The 12,477-nt window shown below is 38.0% G+C and overlaps 1 protein-coding gene across 1 annotated transcript; it reads left to right on the forward strand.

Annotated features, from left to right (window-relative positions):
• The first annotated feature begins 465 nt into the window (after positions 1 to 465).
• Positions 466 to 11,981, forward strand: LOC139718710 (steroid 17-alpha-hydroxylase/17,20 lyase-like). The gene is made up of 9 exons (XM_071630172.1): positions 466 to 637; positions 3,605 to 3,778; positions 4,754 to 4,847; positions 5,956 to 6,114; positions 7,444 to 7,655; positions 8,343 to 8,465; positions 9,482 to 9,721; positions 10,178 to 10,276; positions 11,725 to 11,981. The coding sequence occupies exons 1-9, from the start codon at positions 466 to 468 to the stop codon at positions 11,979 to 11,981; spliced, it is 1,530 nt and encodes a 509-aa protein (XP_071486273.1).
• Positions 11,982 to 12,477: the final 496 nt, after the last annotated feature.

Raw genomic sequence — 12,477 nt, forward strand, 5'->3', positions numbered from 1 at the left:
TCGGAAAGGTCTGCACCAACTCCCGAAATCTAGTTCTGTGCTCCCTAACCCCCACCCCCCCCCCCCCCCCATCATTCTCTAGTTTCACGACCCACATAATGACTAGGAACCAGGCAAGTGCGAACATCGTAACATACAGATAGAGCTGGCTGCCTTTGAATAGAACACTTGTTACGCAAGAGTAATTTGCTTTGTCATGATGTTTGTGGAATACAAGTATGTAGATCCCACAGGTTACGAGTTCGGCCTGTGTATGCACATCGGATAAACACAAGATAGAAGACAGCGCGCTCTACTTATCCACGTCTCCGTTTACTGCGTGGAACTGTGCTTACTGCAGTGGTAACAGCCCCTCAAGTCTAGTGGCGCCTCACTTGGACTCGTATCACGGTAGCGATTTTTGGTGGAGCCAAATCCTGCATTTGATTCTCCAGTTGCTGCTACACCTTCCTGATCTAAGCCATCATGATCGATATGTTCGGAGCGATCTCGGAGTCCAGTTTCGGACAGGTCAATGCGTTGACCATCACTGCCTCTCTTGTAGTCATCCTGACTTCGATGGCAATCTGGAGCGTCTTAAGGCCGAGCGGATTCCCTCCCGGGCCGCGGGGTCTGCCGTTCGTAGGAAGCATCTTTGGTAAGCTTTCCTTACATGCCCAGCCACTGTGTTTGGACACTTTTCCTATAGGAACATGCTTCTCTTACAATCTTGTCTTACACTGAGTATTCAACATACACAAATTCTATCATTAAATCCATCAACCAAACCCTACTTCTAGGTTCTGCTTAACCATTGTCGAACACAATTTACATGATTAAACCACAATCCTGCCATAGTAACTTTCATCTCAGCAACAGCTAGAATTGCATGATAAAAAACATTCTTACGTTAAGAAGGTTATTGAAGGGGATATAAAAATATGGTAGTTGGAAATCAGGAGGGCAAAAACTAGATATGATGTAAGAATCAATGCTAGTTCGTTATGCCTAAGTATGCCTAAATTGCGTATATATTAGAATGTAATTAGATATGACGTTTATCCTCTTAGGGGTTTAAGGATCCTCGTGATATTCTGAAAAAAAAACCAGTATCTTCATTTGAAAGCATTTAGAGAGGAAAGTTCCTACCCAAGTACTTGTACAAGGTTAAAACACTGCTACAGGGCTTAAAGAGGCATTCCAGACGATTTTCATAATTTCACATCATGTAGTATATAAATCGACAGCTTCATGCATAGATTTGTGGAATTTATTGTGGTCTTTGAGCAGAGAAAAAAAAATCTTAAAATCTTAAAACAAATTACACTGAACAGTATTGATGACATAGGAGCCTCACATATTTCAGAAATATAGCAGTGTATTAATTCCATTACAATCCCGCTTGCAAAAAGTACGCAGCGATTATACGGATCAAAGATCGAAGCAAAGGTGGAATGTTCTGTGCGACTTCTAAAAATACCGTTGAATTCTATCTCAAACTTACATGGCGAGATTATACTTGATAATAATTATGGCGGCATTTTAGTGGATTTTAGCGATGGATGGAGATGGATGGAGTATCGAGTCATTGCTTACAAAGTTATAACAGCTACGTAGGCCAAGGTCATGAACTGACACACAATTTTTTTTTCAACATCCCATTAAGATATTTTGTTTCCTTAAAATCTAAATGCAGGTACTCGATCCTATTCATTCTTACACGAATATCTATTGAAGAATATAAATGGCTCTTATTTCTCTCACTATTATCACATGAGTATAATTGTTATTTGTAACATGACGACGATTGATTCCTTTCTGACGGTAAAAATGGGTTAAGCATCACTCAACTATTTTACATAGAGAATAGTGAGGTAACGACATCGTAATCAACAACTCACCACAACATAATAGTACACTTAAAGATGGCCATGAAACCAATATACCAAAATAGTTCGTCAAGTTTGCTTATATATAGTTAATGGCTCGCAGCGATGAAGTTATTGTCCAAGATTTCCTCTTCATGGCGTAGGTTCTGCTACCTTTTTACCTTTCGGTCTTTCTCTTTTCCGCTTTATTTTCCTCACTAACTTTACTTTACCACTCTACACTTTACCCAACCCTTGTTAGCATACACACACGGATGAACGCATGCACGCACATCTCGCAAGCTGTCCCAAAAAGGAAGCTTTCACTTATGTTATGTAATTATGATAATCCTATACTTACATCTCAGAGTAACCTAGGTAACGGCCAGCCAAATATGCAAATAAATCTCTTCATGACAACTATATGAATGTCTCCTGGGTTGTCTGAGGCTTGGCTGACGTAGTTGCTACTTATGTTTACGTAATTGATTCCAAATAATATTCAGATTGAATTTGGATTTATCCCCACCACGTAACAATTGTATCTATCTTTTCTATAGATGAAAAAAAAAAACACATGAAAGCGGTATACAATCGTGACAATATTTTTGATAATATATTTCTTTCTTATTTTATCTTACCTTTTCTTATCTTTTTTTTTTTTTTGGAATGATGGTGGTCCGACATACATTTATATTAAATGGGTTAGTCAAATACCGGTTAGTGATTGGCTAAACAGAGTCACGTGATGGAGGTACATTCGTTATGTTCTCCCATGGGCGAACATTCTTGGTAATGTTCTCCCATGGGAAAACATTTCCACGTCACAAATGACAGAAGGCCGATAGGACCGCGCGCGCACAGTGGATTCGGCTCTGCGCGAGCGAGCTATGTAGGGCGTAGTGCTAGCTGCACATGCATGCTATGCTGGTACATGGTGGCCATGGCTGCAAAGTTCGTACTGTACACTGAATCTCTACGATCTTTGTGGTTGACGTTGACGTATTTGACTAACCCATATAATATAACAGATGATGACTTTTGTTGTCGGGAACGTGTACCAAACGTTCCACCCTCAGGGTTTGAAATGCTATTTCGGGAGGCTATAAGTCCCTCAATAGCATTTCAAACCCTTCGGGTGGAACATTCGGTATGTTCCCTCCCCCGCCAGTCATCATCTATATAATGGTGCATGGCCCTAACCAAAGCTTATAAGTCGAGCTTTTTTACTTCTTCTTCTTCTTCCTGTACTGTACAGAACCTCCTGAGAGTATACTTGCACACTGTGCCTTATCTATTACCGTGGTTACATTCGTATAGGTGTCTTTCAACTATTTGACTCGTAGATTTCATGCAGAGGAAATTACAGTTTTCAATTTAATTCGAAAATAGTACTAGACCCAGAGTAAAATTTGCTGAAATCTGTCTGTGCCTCCGTGGTCTTCTAATCCATTCGTATAACATTAAAGTGATATCGTTCATCTGTGATAAGCATTAAACAGTCTCATTTCATACGAAGGCTTCGTATGTTGTCAGCTTCACTCATCAGTATCATAAACATCTGATGGTTGACATAAAACTATGCCGGTATCATATAAATCTGGAAAAAAAAAAACAATCATCAATCACACACGCACACACTAAACAGTGTTACGCTGAGTGATATGATACTATTTCGACAGTATTTTTTCCTGCCTAGAGACACAAAAGGACCTAGTCATTGATGTGTTTTCTGCATTTTTTTTTTTTTACTTCAGATATGAACGACAGTCCTGAAGTGGTTTTCGGCAACTGGGCGAAGAAGTACGGCGACATCTTCGGGCTGAAAATTGGGGAGAGATGGATGGTGGTCTTAAATCGCAAAGACGTTATCAAAGAGGCTGTCGTAAAACAAAGTGTGGAGTTCGCTGGACGGCCAGACTTTTACTCATGTACGTCGAGAAAAAAGATGATTGTTACAAGACATGTAAGAATATATTTGTTTAGGATTATGAAACTATGATGAAGGAAAGATTCTTTGTCGTTTACAACGCTGAAGTGAATTTGACGACGGCAATTAATATACATGAAATATTTGGTTGTGCAGTTGGGGGAAATGGGCTTGATTTTCCTTGCCATTGTGTTTCCATTGTCACTATGGTAATGTGTGTATGTGTGTGTGTGTGTGTGTGTGTGTGTGTGTGTGTGTGGAGGGGATATGTTTACCATATATATATATATATATATATATATATATTGACAGCAAATCTTGCACATATAGACGTGGCTGGTGTTGGCATGGTTGGGTAGCACCCCTTTAATCATCGAGCTTTCGGGCGAAAAGCCCTTCTTCAGGATCTACACAGTCAATGACAACAACGTATAAATACAATCAATCTAGGTATAAAATCATACTAAACTTAACTAGCCTCATATACTATACATTTCAAAATATACTCAACATAAAACATACCTCAATTCAGCGCATTTTATAACAAAAAACAAATCAGCATGCTATTACTAAATACAATCTCAAAACAGAACTTACTGTGTTGGTGCTGAGTGTGGTCTTGTAGTGTTGTCTGTGTGAAAGTTATGGTCCGGTGTACCTTAATACTTGCACCGCCCCGTCATGTTGTGGTTAAGTCCTTTGATGTCAGAATCACAATAACATTTTAACATAAAAACAAGAGAATTCTATGGTGGTTTAATGTTTGTTGTACAGAGGGTTGTTGTGTTGTAGTTGTGTCCTAAATTTGAACGCATAATATTATAACTTATACATGTTATAGGTAGTTAAGAATCACAATCATCACTACTTATAGCCTACGGTTGGAAGATCACGCGTCTTTACATCTTAATCAATTGTTTAAACGATGAATGTATCATAATGAGTTTAACGTACTTCGTATCCTTTCTATGGGCAGCCGAGGTGTTCAGCGATGGGTTTAAGGATATCGCAATAAGTCCTTACTCCGACACGTGGAAACTCCATCGGAAGCTTGGTCATTCAGCTCTCAGGTAAGTACGCCTATTGGCTTTCTACATCACTATCACAGTCATTCCCATGTCCCTTTTGTAGACCTTGATCTTGGTGAGCCGCCACTACCAAGGTCCATTGATCATGGAAATATTTTGGAATAAGTTTGGTATACAATCATGATCACACACATCATGTTATAGCATTAACCTAACATCTGAAGTAATCATCTGCAGCCGGCAAACAATGGAAATTGCCACGGATTATCAGCCTGTCCTCTTGTTCATCTTTCTCGAAGCTGAAAACAATTTTCATATTCTCCAGGAAATAAAAACCACCATAATATGTGGCACAAGAAGTTTAAGCTATTCTTAGACTTCAATTTTATAACGGAACTGCTTTACATCAGACGATTATAATAACCACAAAAACAGAGAACGTAAAGTTACGACTTGGTAGGAGAAGAACAAGACAAGAGTAATGTTCACGGACTTTAGCAGGTAATAGGGAAGGGGAGATGTTGGCGTCATTCCGTCACACTTCACCAGAATTATGTAATCTGTCTTTGAAATAATTCAGTTCTATTCATAGAGACCCGTGTTGAGAGTTTATTAAAGTAGGTACATTGATATCATCCTGTTTTGAATGTAAGAAAACCACGCAATCTCTTTCACTACAGTTGTGATATGTGCAAGAAGAGAGGGGGGATTCTGCCCATATTCTGCTCGAAACTCCTTCAGGAAAGACTACAGTTCAACTATCCTTCATTTCTTTCCCCTCGTTCTCTGAATCTATGATGAATCAAAATGCAGTCCTTCTAAATGTTAAAGAAACCTTTCCCATTCTTTTGAAATAAGGTGCGATTTGTATACAGTTAAACAACATAAAACACAGCAGATATATTAACAAAGCTGGAATTTCACTGATGATGTGCAGAGAATCAATTACCGCAAAGTGATTAAACAACCGAAAATGTTGTAGCGAAACTCCAAAGAAGACGACAGTATGAATTGTGTTAAATTCCTGAAATAATCGCTGGTTTCTGTCGTCCGTTTGAATTTATTTATGATTCTTTTGTAATCATTCACTCATTTTGACTGTAACCTTAAACAGAAGGACTGATTCGTATACATCTTTCTTCATTTCCAGGCACTTTGCAACGGGCAAGCCTTTGCAAAAACTGATAACCAGTGTCTACCCAAAACTGGAGAAGGAGTTAGCTGAGAATGAGGGAAAACCGATCGATCCAAGACTTCTCCTAACCCTTCTGATGTACAATGTCCTCACACAGATGTGCTTTGGGAAGAGGTATTGACTTACAGTGAAAGTATTTTTGTTTCCCTACATGGCTGAGCTCCGCAGCCGCGTTCAAGTTCGTTTATTTACTAATCACAAACTTTAGTGTCAAATCATATCAGTTGAAAATTTGCCTTATTACATAAGAGCTCCGGTTACCATTATCTCTTGCCGTCCCTGCTAGAAAGCACACAGTGTGAAACAAAGTGTGACACATTTTAACACATTGTGGAATTTCTTCACACTGTCGGATTCGAGTGCTTTAACATTGTGAACACATTGTGAATCATCAGTTCACAGTGTGAAACAGGACATTACGACGTGAACTCTGTAAAAAAAAAAAAAAAAAAAAAAAAAAACACCACAGTGTGACTAGTTCTTTGCATAGTTGACTATGTGAACACATTGTGAACACACTGTAAGACATTGCGTTCTTTCCCGCAGAGGTAAAAGATCTGAAGTATGTTATATATCTCTTAGCACATAGAAACGTATTTTAGGCAATTAATTCACACAAAGTAATTCAATTCAATTAAATTCAATATTGATACTGCGTTGCTACTACTGGGTTGCTTTGAGTTAAAAACTACAGTGATATCTGAAGAAAATGAATACATTAAAAATTTCTGAATTGTAAAAATTTCCATATAAAAATGCATTGTTTTATATACGTGAAGTAGGTCTTGAGAAGCTTTAAACTTGGTTTGTACATAAAAGTTCACCAATCTTCTGCTTTTCTCCATACGGGAACAATTTTCTTCAGAACTGTTCTTGGCATATATATATATATATATATATATGGTTTGTAAACTTTGATTTATTTATTTTTTCCAAATTAGAGAAACATTTTCAATTCCGTTCTCGATACAGGCAGTTGATCTCATGATATATTCCACAGTTTTGGATTTATTTGGATATTCCGACTCTTGTTCCCATTAATCAATTTGTATCAGGATAGCTTGATCTTGATTACGAAGATTTTAATCCTCGAAATTTTGAAGTCTGTGAATTGGACCTAAATGTTTTTATGACTACGTCTTTCCCTAAATATTTAGATAGAATAATTACTAGTAATTGATCCCAACTGGCATTTAAGATAATCGCAAATCATAATATCATTCAATTCAGTATGAATATTAAATTAAGTATATAAGAACTCTGAATTCGATATGTTGATGCAATGAAACTCTTTCTACTTGTATAGCTATCCATTGCTAAAATTACGCGTTCTCTCTTTGAAGGCATATTAACATCGTTATAGTTTAGAATTGATTCATCTCTTGAAAGACATGAGCGTACACCGTATTTACTTACACTTTCAACTGTTGAACTTCATGGTAGCTATGAGCTTCACGAGCCGAAAGTCGAGGCGTGGCTGAAAATGAACGACGAGGCGAATGCGAGTGTCGGGCTGGGTCTTGCTGCTGACTTCTTCAGGTGGGCGAGGTATATACCAACCTCGGGTCCACGCCTTATCAAAAAAGTCACTGAAGCCTTCAAGGATATGATCAACTCCGAGTTGGCCGAGCACCGGGAAGAGAAATACGATCCAGGTATACGTGCTAATCCTGCCTCTTTCATTCACTGTGTACTCGTAGATTGACAGAAGACGTCTTAATATAAAAGAATGTAAAGTCTTTACGACAAACATGATTGAATAATCATTGAACAGATACTGCGTATCGGATGAGAACCATGCAATCGATCGTCTTCTTCCTGTGTATTTAGCACTCTGTGTTTACTTGTGAATACGGGTGGTGTAACTGTGAATTCAGATAATGAATAAATGTTACGCTGCTCAGGCGGGTTCATGGTTAAAAAAATAATAATAGATAATGACAAAAGGATCTTTCTAACCATGGCGTAGGCCTACTGTCCAAAGAGAAAAATAGTACCATTAAACCTGTTTGGTTCTATGGTTCACAACGCGCATCTATGTTTAGAAGGCTTCAAGATAATCATCAGCAAGAACAAAATGAACCGGAAAATATCACTGAGGGGGATTTGTACCCCCTCCTAACTCTTCTGTGCTTGTACATTGCCGAGAATGATAAACAATAACTTTATTCTTGTACTGTAAAATAATGAGTACAATTTATTGCTGATTTCAGGGCCATAATTCTACATCGAGTCAAATGTGTGCGAAATTTCCTTTGAATCGTTTAAAAACTGGATAAACTGCATCCGGTTTTCTGTTTGTCAATTTCTCTCCCTCTCTCTCTCCTCTTATTTCCTTTCAGAAAACATCAATGATTTCTACAGCATGATGCTAAAGACCCAGGAGGATGCTAAAAGGGAAGGTGAAAATGTGGACAAGCTTTCCGATGCTCACATCTTGATGACAATCATCGATATATTTTCTGGTAATTAATTAAACTCAATTCTTCCTGGAATGAAATAAGCATGCATAAAGTTGTCGAATGTTTCAATATGGACACTTGTTTTCTGACTTCTCACAATATTTTGTACCCAATCCATATTTCTGTGTGACATGTTTGTGACAGGTTTTCTTATAGATAAGGACGACGGAGAATCCTCCAAGGGGTGAGGGTGGAAGGGGGGATGTGAACCTGCTCACTCAGCTGTCTTTCTTTTCATACCCAAGTTCCATTGCAACATTTTAGCAATTATTACACTATCATCAAATGGAGAAAATTTCAGGAGGCATTGGTAAACAAGACTTATACAAAACAACTGTATGATTGATATGAAGTATAAGAAGTATAAGTATAACAAGATATTTGATTCAAGAATTAAAAAACAACACCATAGTCGTCATCGATTGACGAAGAACTATTCGACATCCACCAACTCAGACTCCAAATAAGGAAGTTTGAAGATGGACAAGTTCTTACCTTGGAAACGGGCTAGCTGCAGAGGAGGTGAGACTACAGCTGTAGCTAAGAGAGAAGAGACCCGCTCGCTCTATAGGATACTGAATTTCCTATTAGCTGCTGGGAAGAATCCGCGTGTGAGACCCCGCGAGGCATTGAAAGAAACAATGCAAAAAGACAAGAGTGTTTAATATCACTCACATTGACGGTTAGGACGAGAACCATGAAGGGAATTGACTGCCCAACACCACCGAGGATAACGACGACGATAATGATGGCGATGACGGTGATGATGATGACAGGTTGTCTTTGGGTTTTTGTGTGTATACATATAATTAATATGCAAGTGTTTGTTTTCCCCTCACTCATCTGCTACTGTTGTTTCAGCTCTACTTTGTGTGAGATATAGAGTTTAGTGTAAGTGGTAATACTATGATGAAAGATGTCTTTCATTTGACACGATTTTCTGAACCGAGCGTTATGAATAATAGTTTCACATTTGCCATTTCGATACACCACTCCCGCATCTATTCCCTCAAATCCAGCTGGTACTCAGACCACTATCGACACACTGTATTGGGCTTTTGCCTGCCTTGCCGAGACACCGGAAGTGCAGAAGAAAATCCAGTCGGAGATCGACTCCGTGGTCGGCCGTGATCGTGTGCCAACCATAGAGGACCGCGGGACGCTGCCGTACACCGAGGCCACACTGTACGAAGTGATGCGGTACAGCACTATTGTGCCAACGGCCCTGCCTCATTCTACCACTCGCGATACTACACTCCGTAAGTTCACTCACAATCACGCAGAACCTCAAGAAAGATTTCGAGTTATCAACGAAAGACAAGCGATTAGGACTTGGATGAAGACAAAGTTCATTACTCAGCAAGCTATGCTGATTGCTTATAGAATAGTGCAAATGCATTTACGAATGACCTTAATTCATATCCATGAACATGATATTTGTGAATGTATTTCTCTATATAGCTCATATGACTTGTTTAAACATCAGCGATTACGAAAGTCTTTACTGAGTTTACTGAAAAATCTGACATGTTCTATTTTACTCTTTGCCGTTTTACTGGATATACAGCTGTTGAGGATGGCAAATCTATTGATGTAAAGAGTTCAATCATGTAATTATGTGTGCTGCTCCCATCGGGTCTTTCTTGAAGCCCAGCTTCGCTTAACAGTGAATCACATTTATGATTGAAATGACACACTCCCCATTTCCCTTGCAGGTGGCTACTCCATACCAAAAGGAACCACCGTCATGCTCAACATCCACTCCATGCACTTTGACCCCAACGAATGGAGTGATCCGGAATCGTTCAAGCCAGGTGAAAAGAGCCCCCTAAAAACAAACAAACAAACAAACACACACACACACACACACAAAGACATAAACAAAACAACAACAAACCATCGTTGACACAACAGCATGCAAATCTACCAAGCTGAAAGAAAAAAAATTATTTAGGTTAAACCAAGAGAGATTTGTACGTCGTTTGACTTTATTGAGTAAGACGATTAATGCAAACAAGCAAACATTGTTAGATTTGTCGTATTTTGTTGCGTTTATTAATGTCCTGTCATTGCAAGCAGTGATCTCATTGATGCTTCTCGAGGTAAAATATAATCAAAGAAAAATACAAAATGTTGATTTAGTTTCCTAGATTTTATCGTAGGAGACACCATTACCAACAGAATTGGAATTACAAATTTGGTGTAAAAGAAACTATTGTTGTTATTCTTTTATGATCAGTCTAAGTGCATTTATTTGATGAAACACTCTTTTGATTTCTCGCGTGGGTACCCTATACATAGAAATATGAATTTGATGATTTGATGATTTGATGAAGATTCTTTCATTTAAAGGGACTGTACAGTACTGGTTGAGGTAGGGATTCATGTTTTGAACATTCCTAAGTGAGATAATGAAAAGCCTCTTATGAAATATGAAAGAGCATGTAATTTTAAGAAGGATTCAACGTTTATTTGATGAAAATTGGTTTTCAAATGGCTGAGATATCCAAAAAAAGTGCTAATAATAAAAGGCGACATGCCCCAACTTTATTAGTATATCTTTGTTTCACCTTGTTTTTGGATATCTCAGCCATTTCAAAACCGATTTTCATCGAATAAACTTTTGATACCCCTTAGAACTGCATGCTCTTTGACATCTCATAGAGTGGTTTCTGAATATCTCACAAAACATTAAAAGCTAAATCTTCACCTCGACCAGAACTGTACACACCCTTTAAAGTATTATGTTATTAAACAAAACAAAAAACGACAACACTTTTGTTAATGAGATAGTACTACGGCTTATTCAGGAACGCGATGTTCACCATGAGAAAATTTGCAGAATCTAATGTTTTCTTTTCCAAAGTTTCTTCTCTTTCGCAAGAATAGACATTTTGATTTTAACATATCCTGTCAATGACTGCTTGTAAATCTAGTCATTATTCTTGTTTCGTAACAAGAGTCATTATCTGGAACAATATTTGAAACGATCGATCTATTCGGTAATAAGACTTTGCCAAATAAAAATCAATGTGTAATGCGTTGATTCTTTTGGGATGGTAATGGAGCCCAAATATAATTGCACATAGTATTTTGAGTTGATAATTCAGCAAATAACGATAACCGTACGCTGCGACATTTCTTGAGGAAGACAAGTTGGCAAAAGATAGGACCAATTCCGCTAATGCCATGATGTTAGCATATACTCCAACTTACGAAAGAGCTATTTACATTCCTATCCGAATGATACTTGCTAATACAGAACACTTTCTAGATGATGGAGGAACCGTTCGTCAGCACCCTCCGAGCTTCATGCCCTTCGGAGCGGGTCGCCGTAGCTGTCTCGGGGAGGCGGTTGCTAAGGCCGACCTCTTCCTCATCTTCTCCTGGTTCCTCCAGAACTACACCTTCTCCAAGGTACCGGGCAAAGAGAACAAAAACCTCTGCAAAACCATCCCTAAAACAGTCGCTGGACGTCTGCTGACACCATACGAGATTGTGATCAGCAAGAGGAAATAAACAAGCGAGGAGCATAATCATATTCCGTGACGAAAAACGTTAGAAAAAGAACATTTCGACCAACTAATGTCATATGATGTCAATGACTAGATTCATTGTCATATTTTCAAATATCTTATTGACAATTGAATCGATTTTTTCATAACGAAATATTATTCACTTCTCAACATTCAGGTACAAATAATTGTAACATTATATCAAATCAATTTGGCAGGCAGCTACATCATTCTAAATAATATGAATACGATCGCATGGAATACCTTTAGTTTTACAACTTGTTATTCATCTACTTTCTTCGCTTGCTTTACATATTGACAAAATTGGAGAAAATCTAATAATTTCTTTTTACATTTTATTTCTAGCAGAAATTGTAAAGTACTTTGCATACAAAAAACCACATTGTAACACTAGAGATTTTCTGTAGAACTGAGTATAAAAGTATAGTAATTTGAGTTTGATTCTATAACATAATTTCCAGTATTGAGAAATGAATCTT

This window comes from Diadema antillarum, unplaced genomic scaffold (assembly GCF_040938485.1).
Source record: "Diadema antillarum isolate AM-2024a unplaced genomic scaffold, OU_Dant_1.0 scf00000099, whole genome shotgun sequence".
NCBI classification, from domain to species: Eukaryota; Metazoa; Echinodermata; class Echinoidea; order Diadematoida; family Diadematidae; genus Diadema; species Diadema antillarum.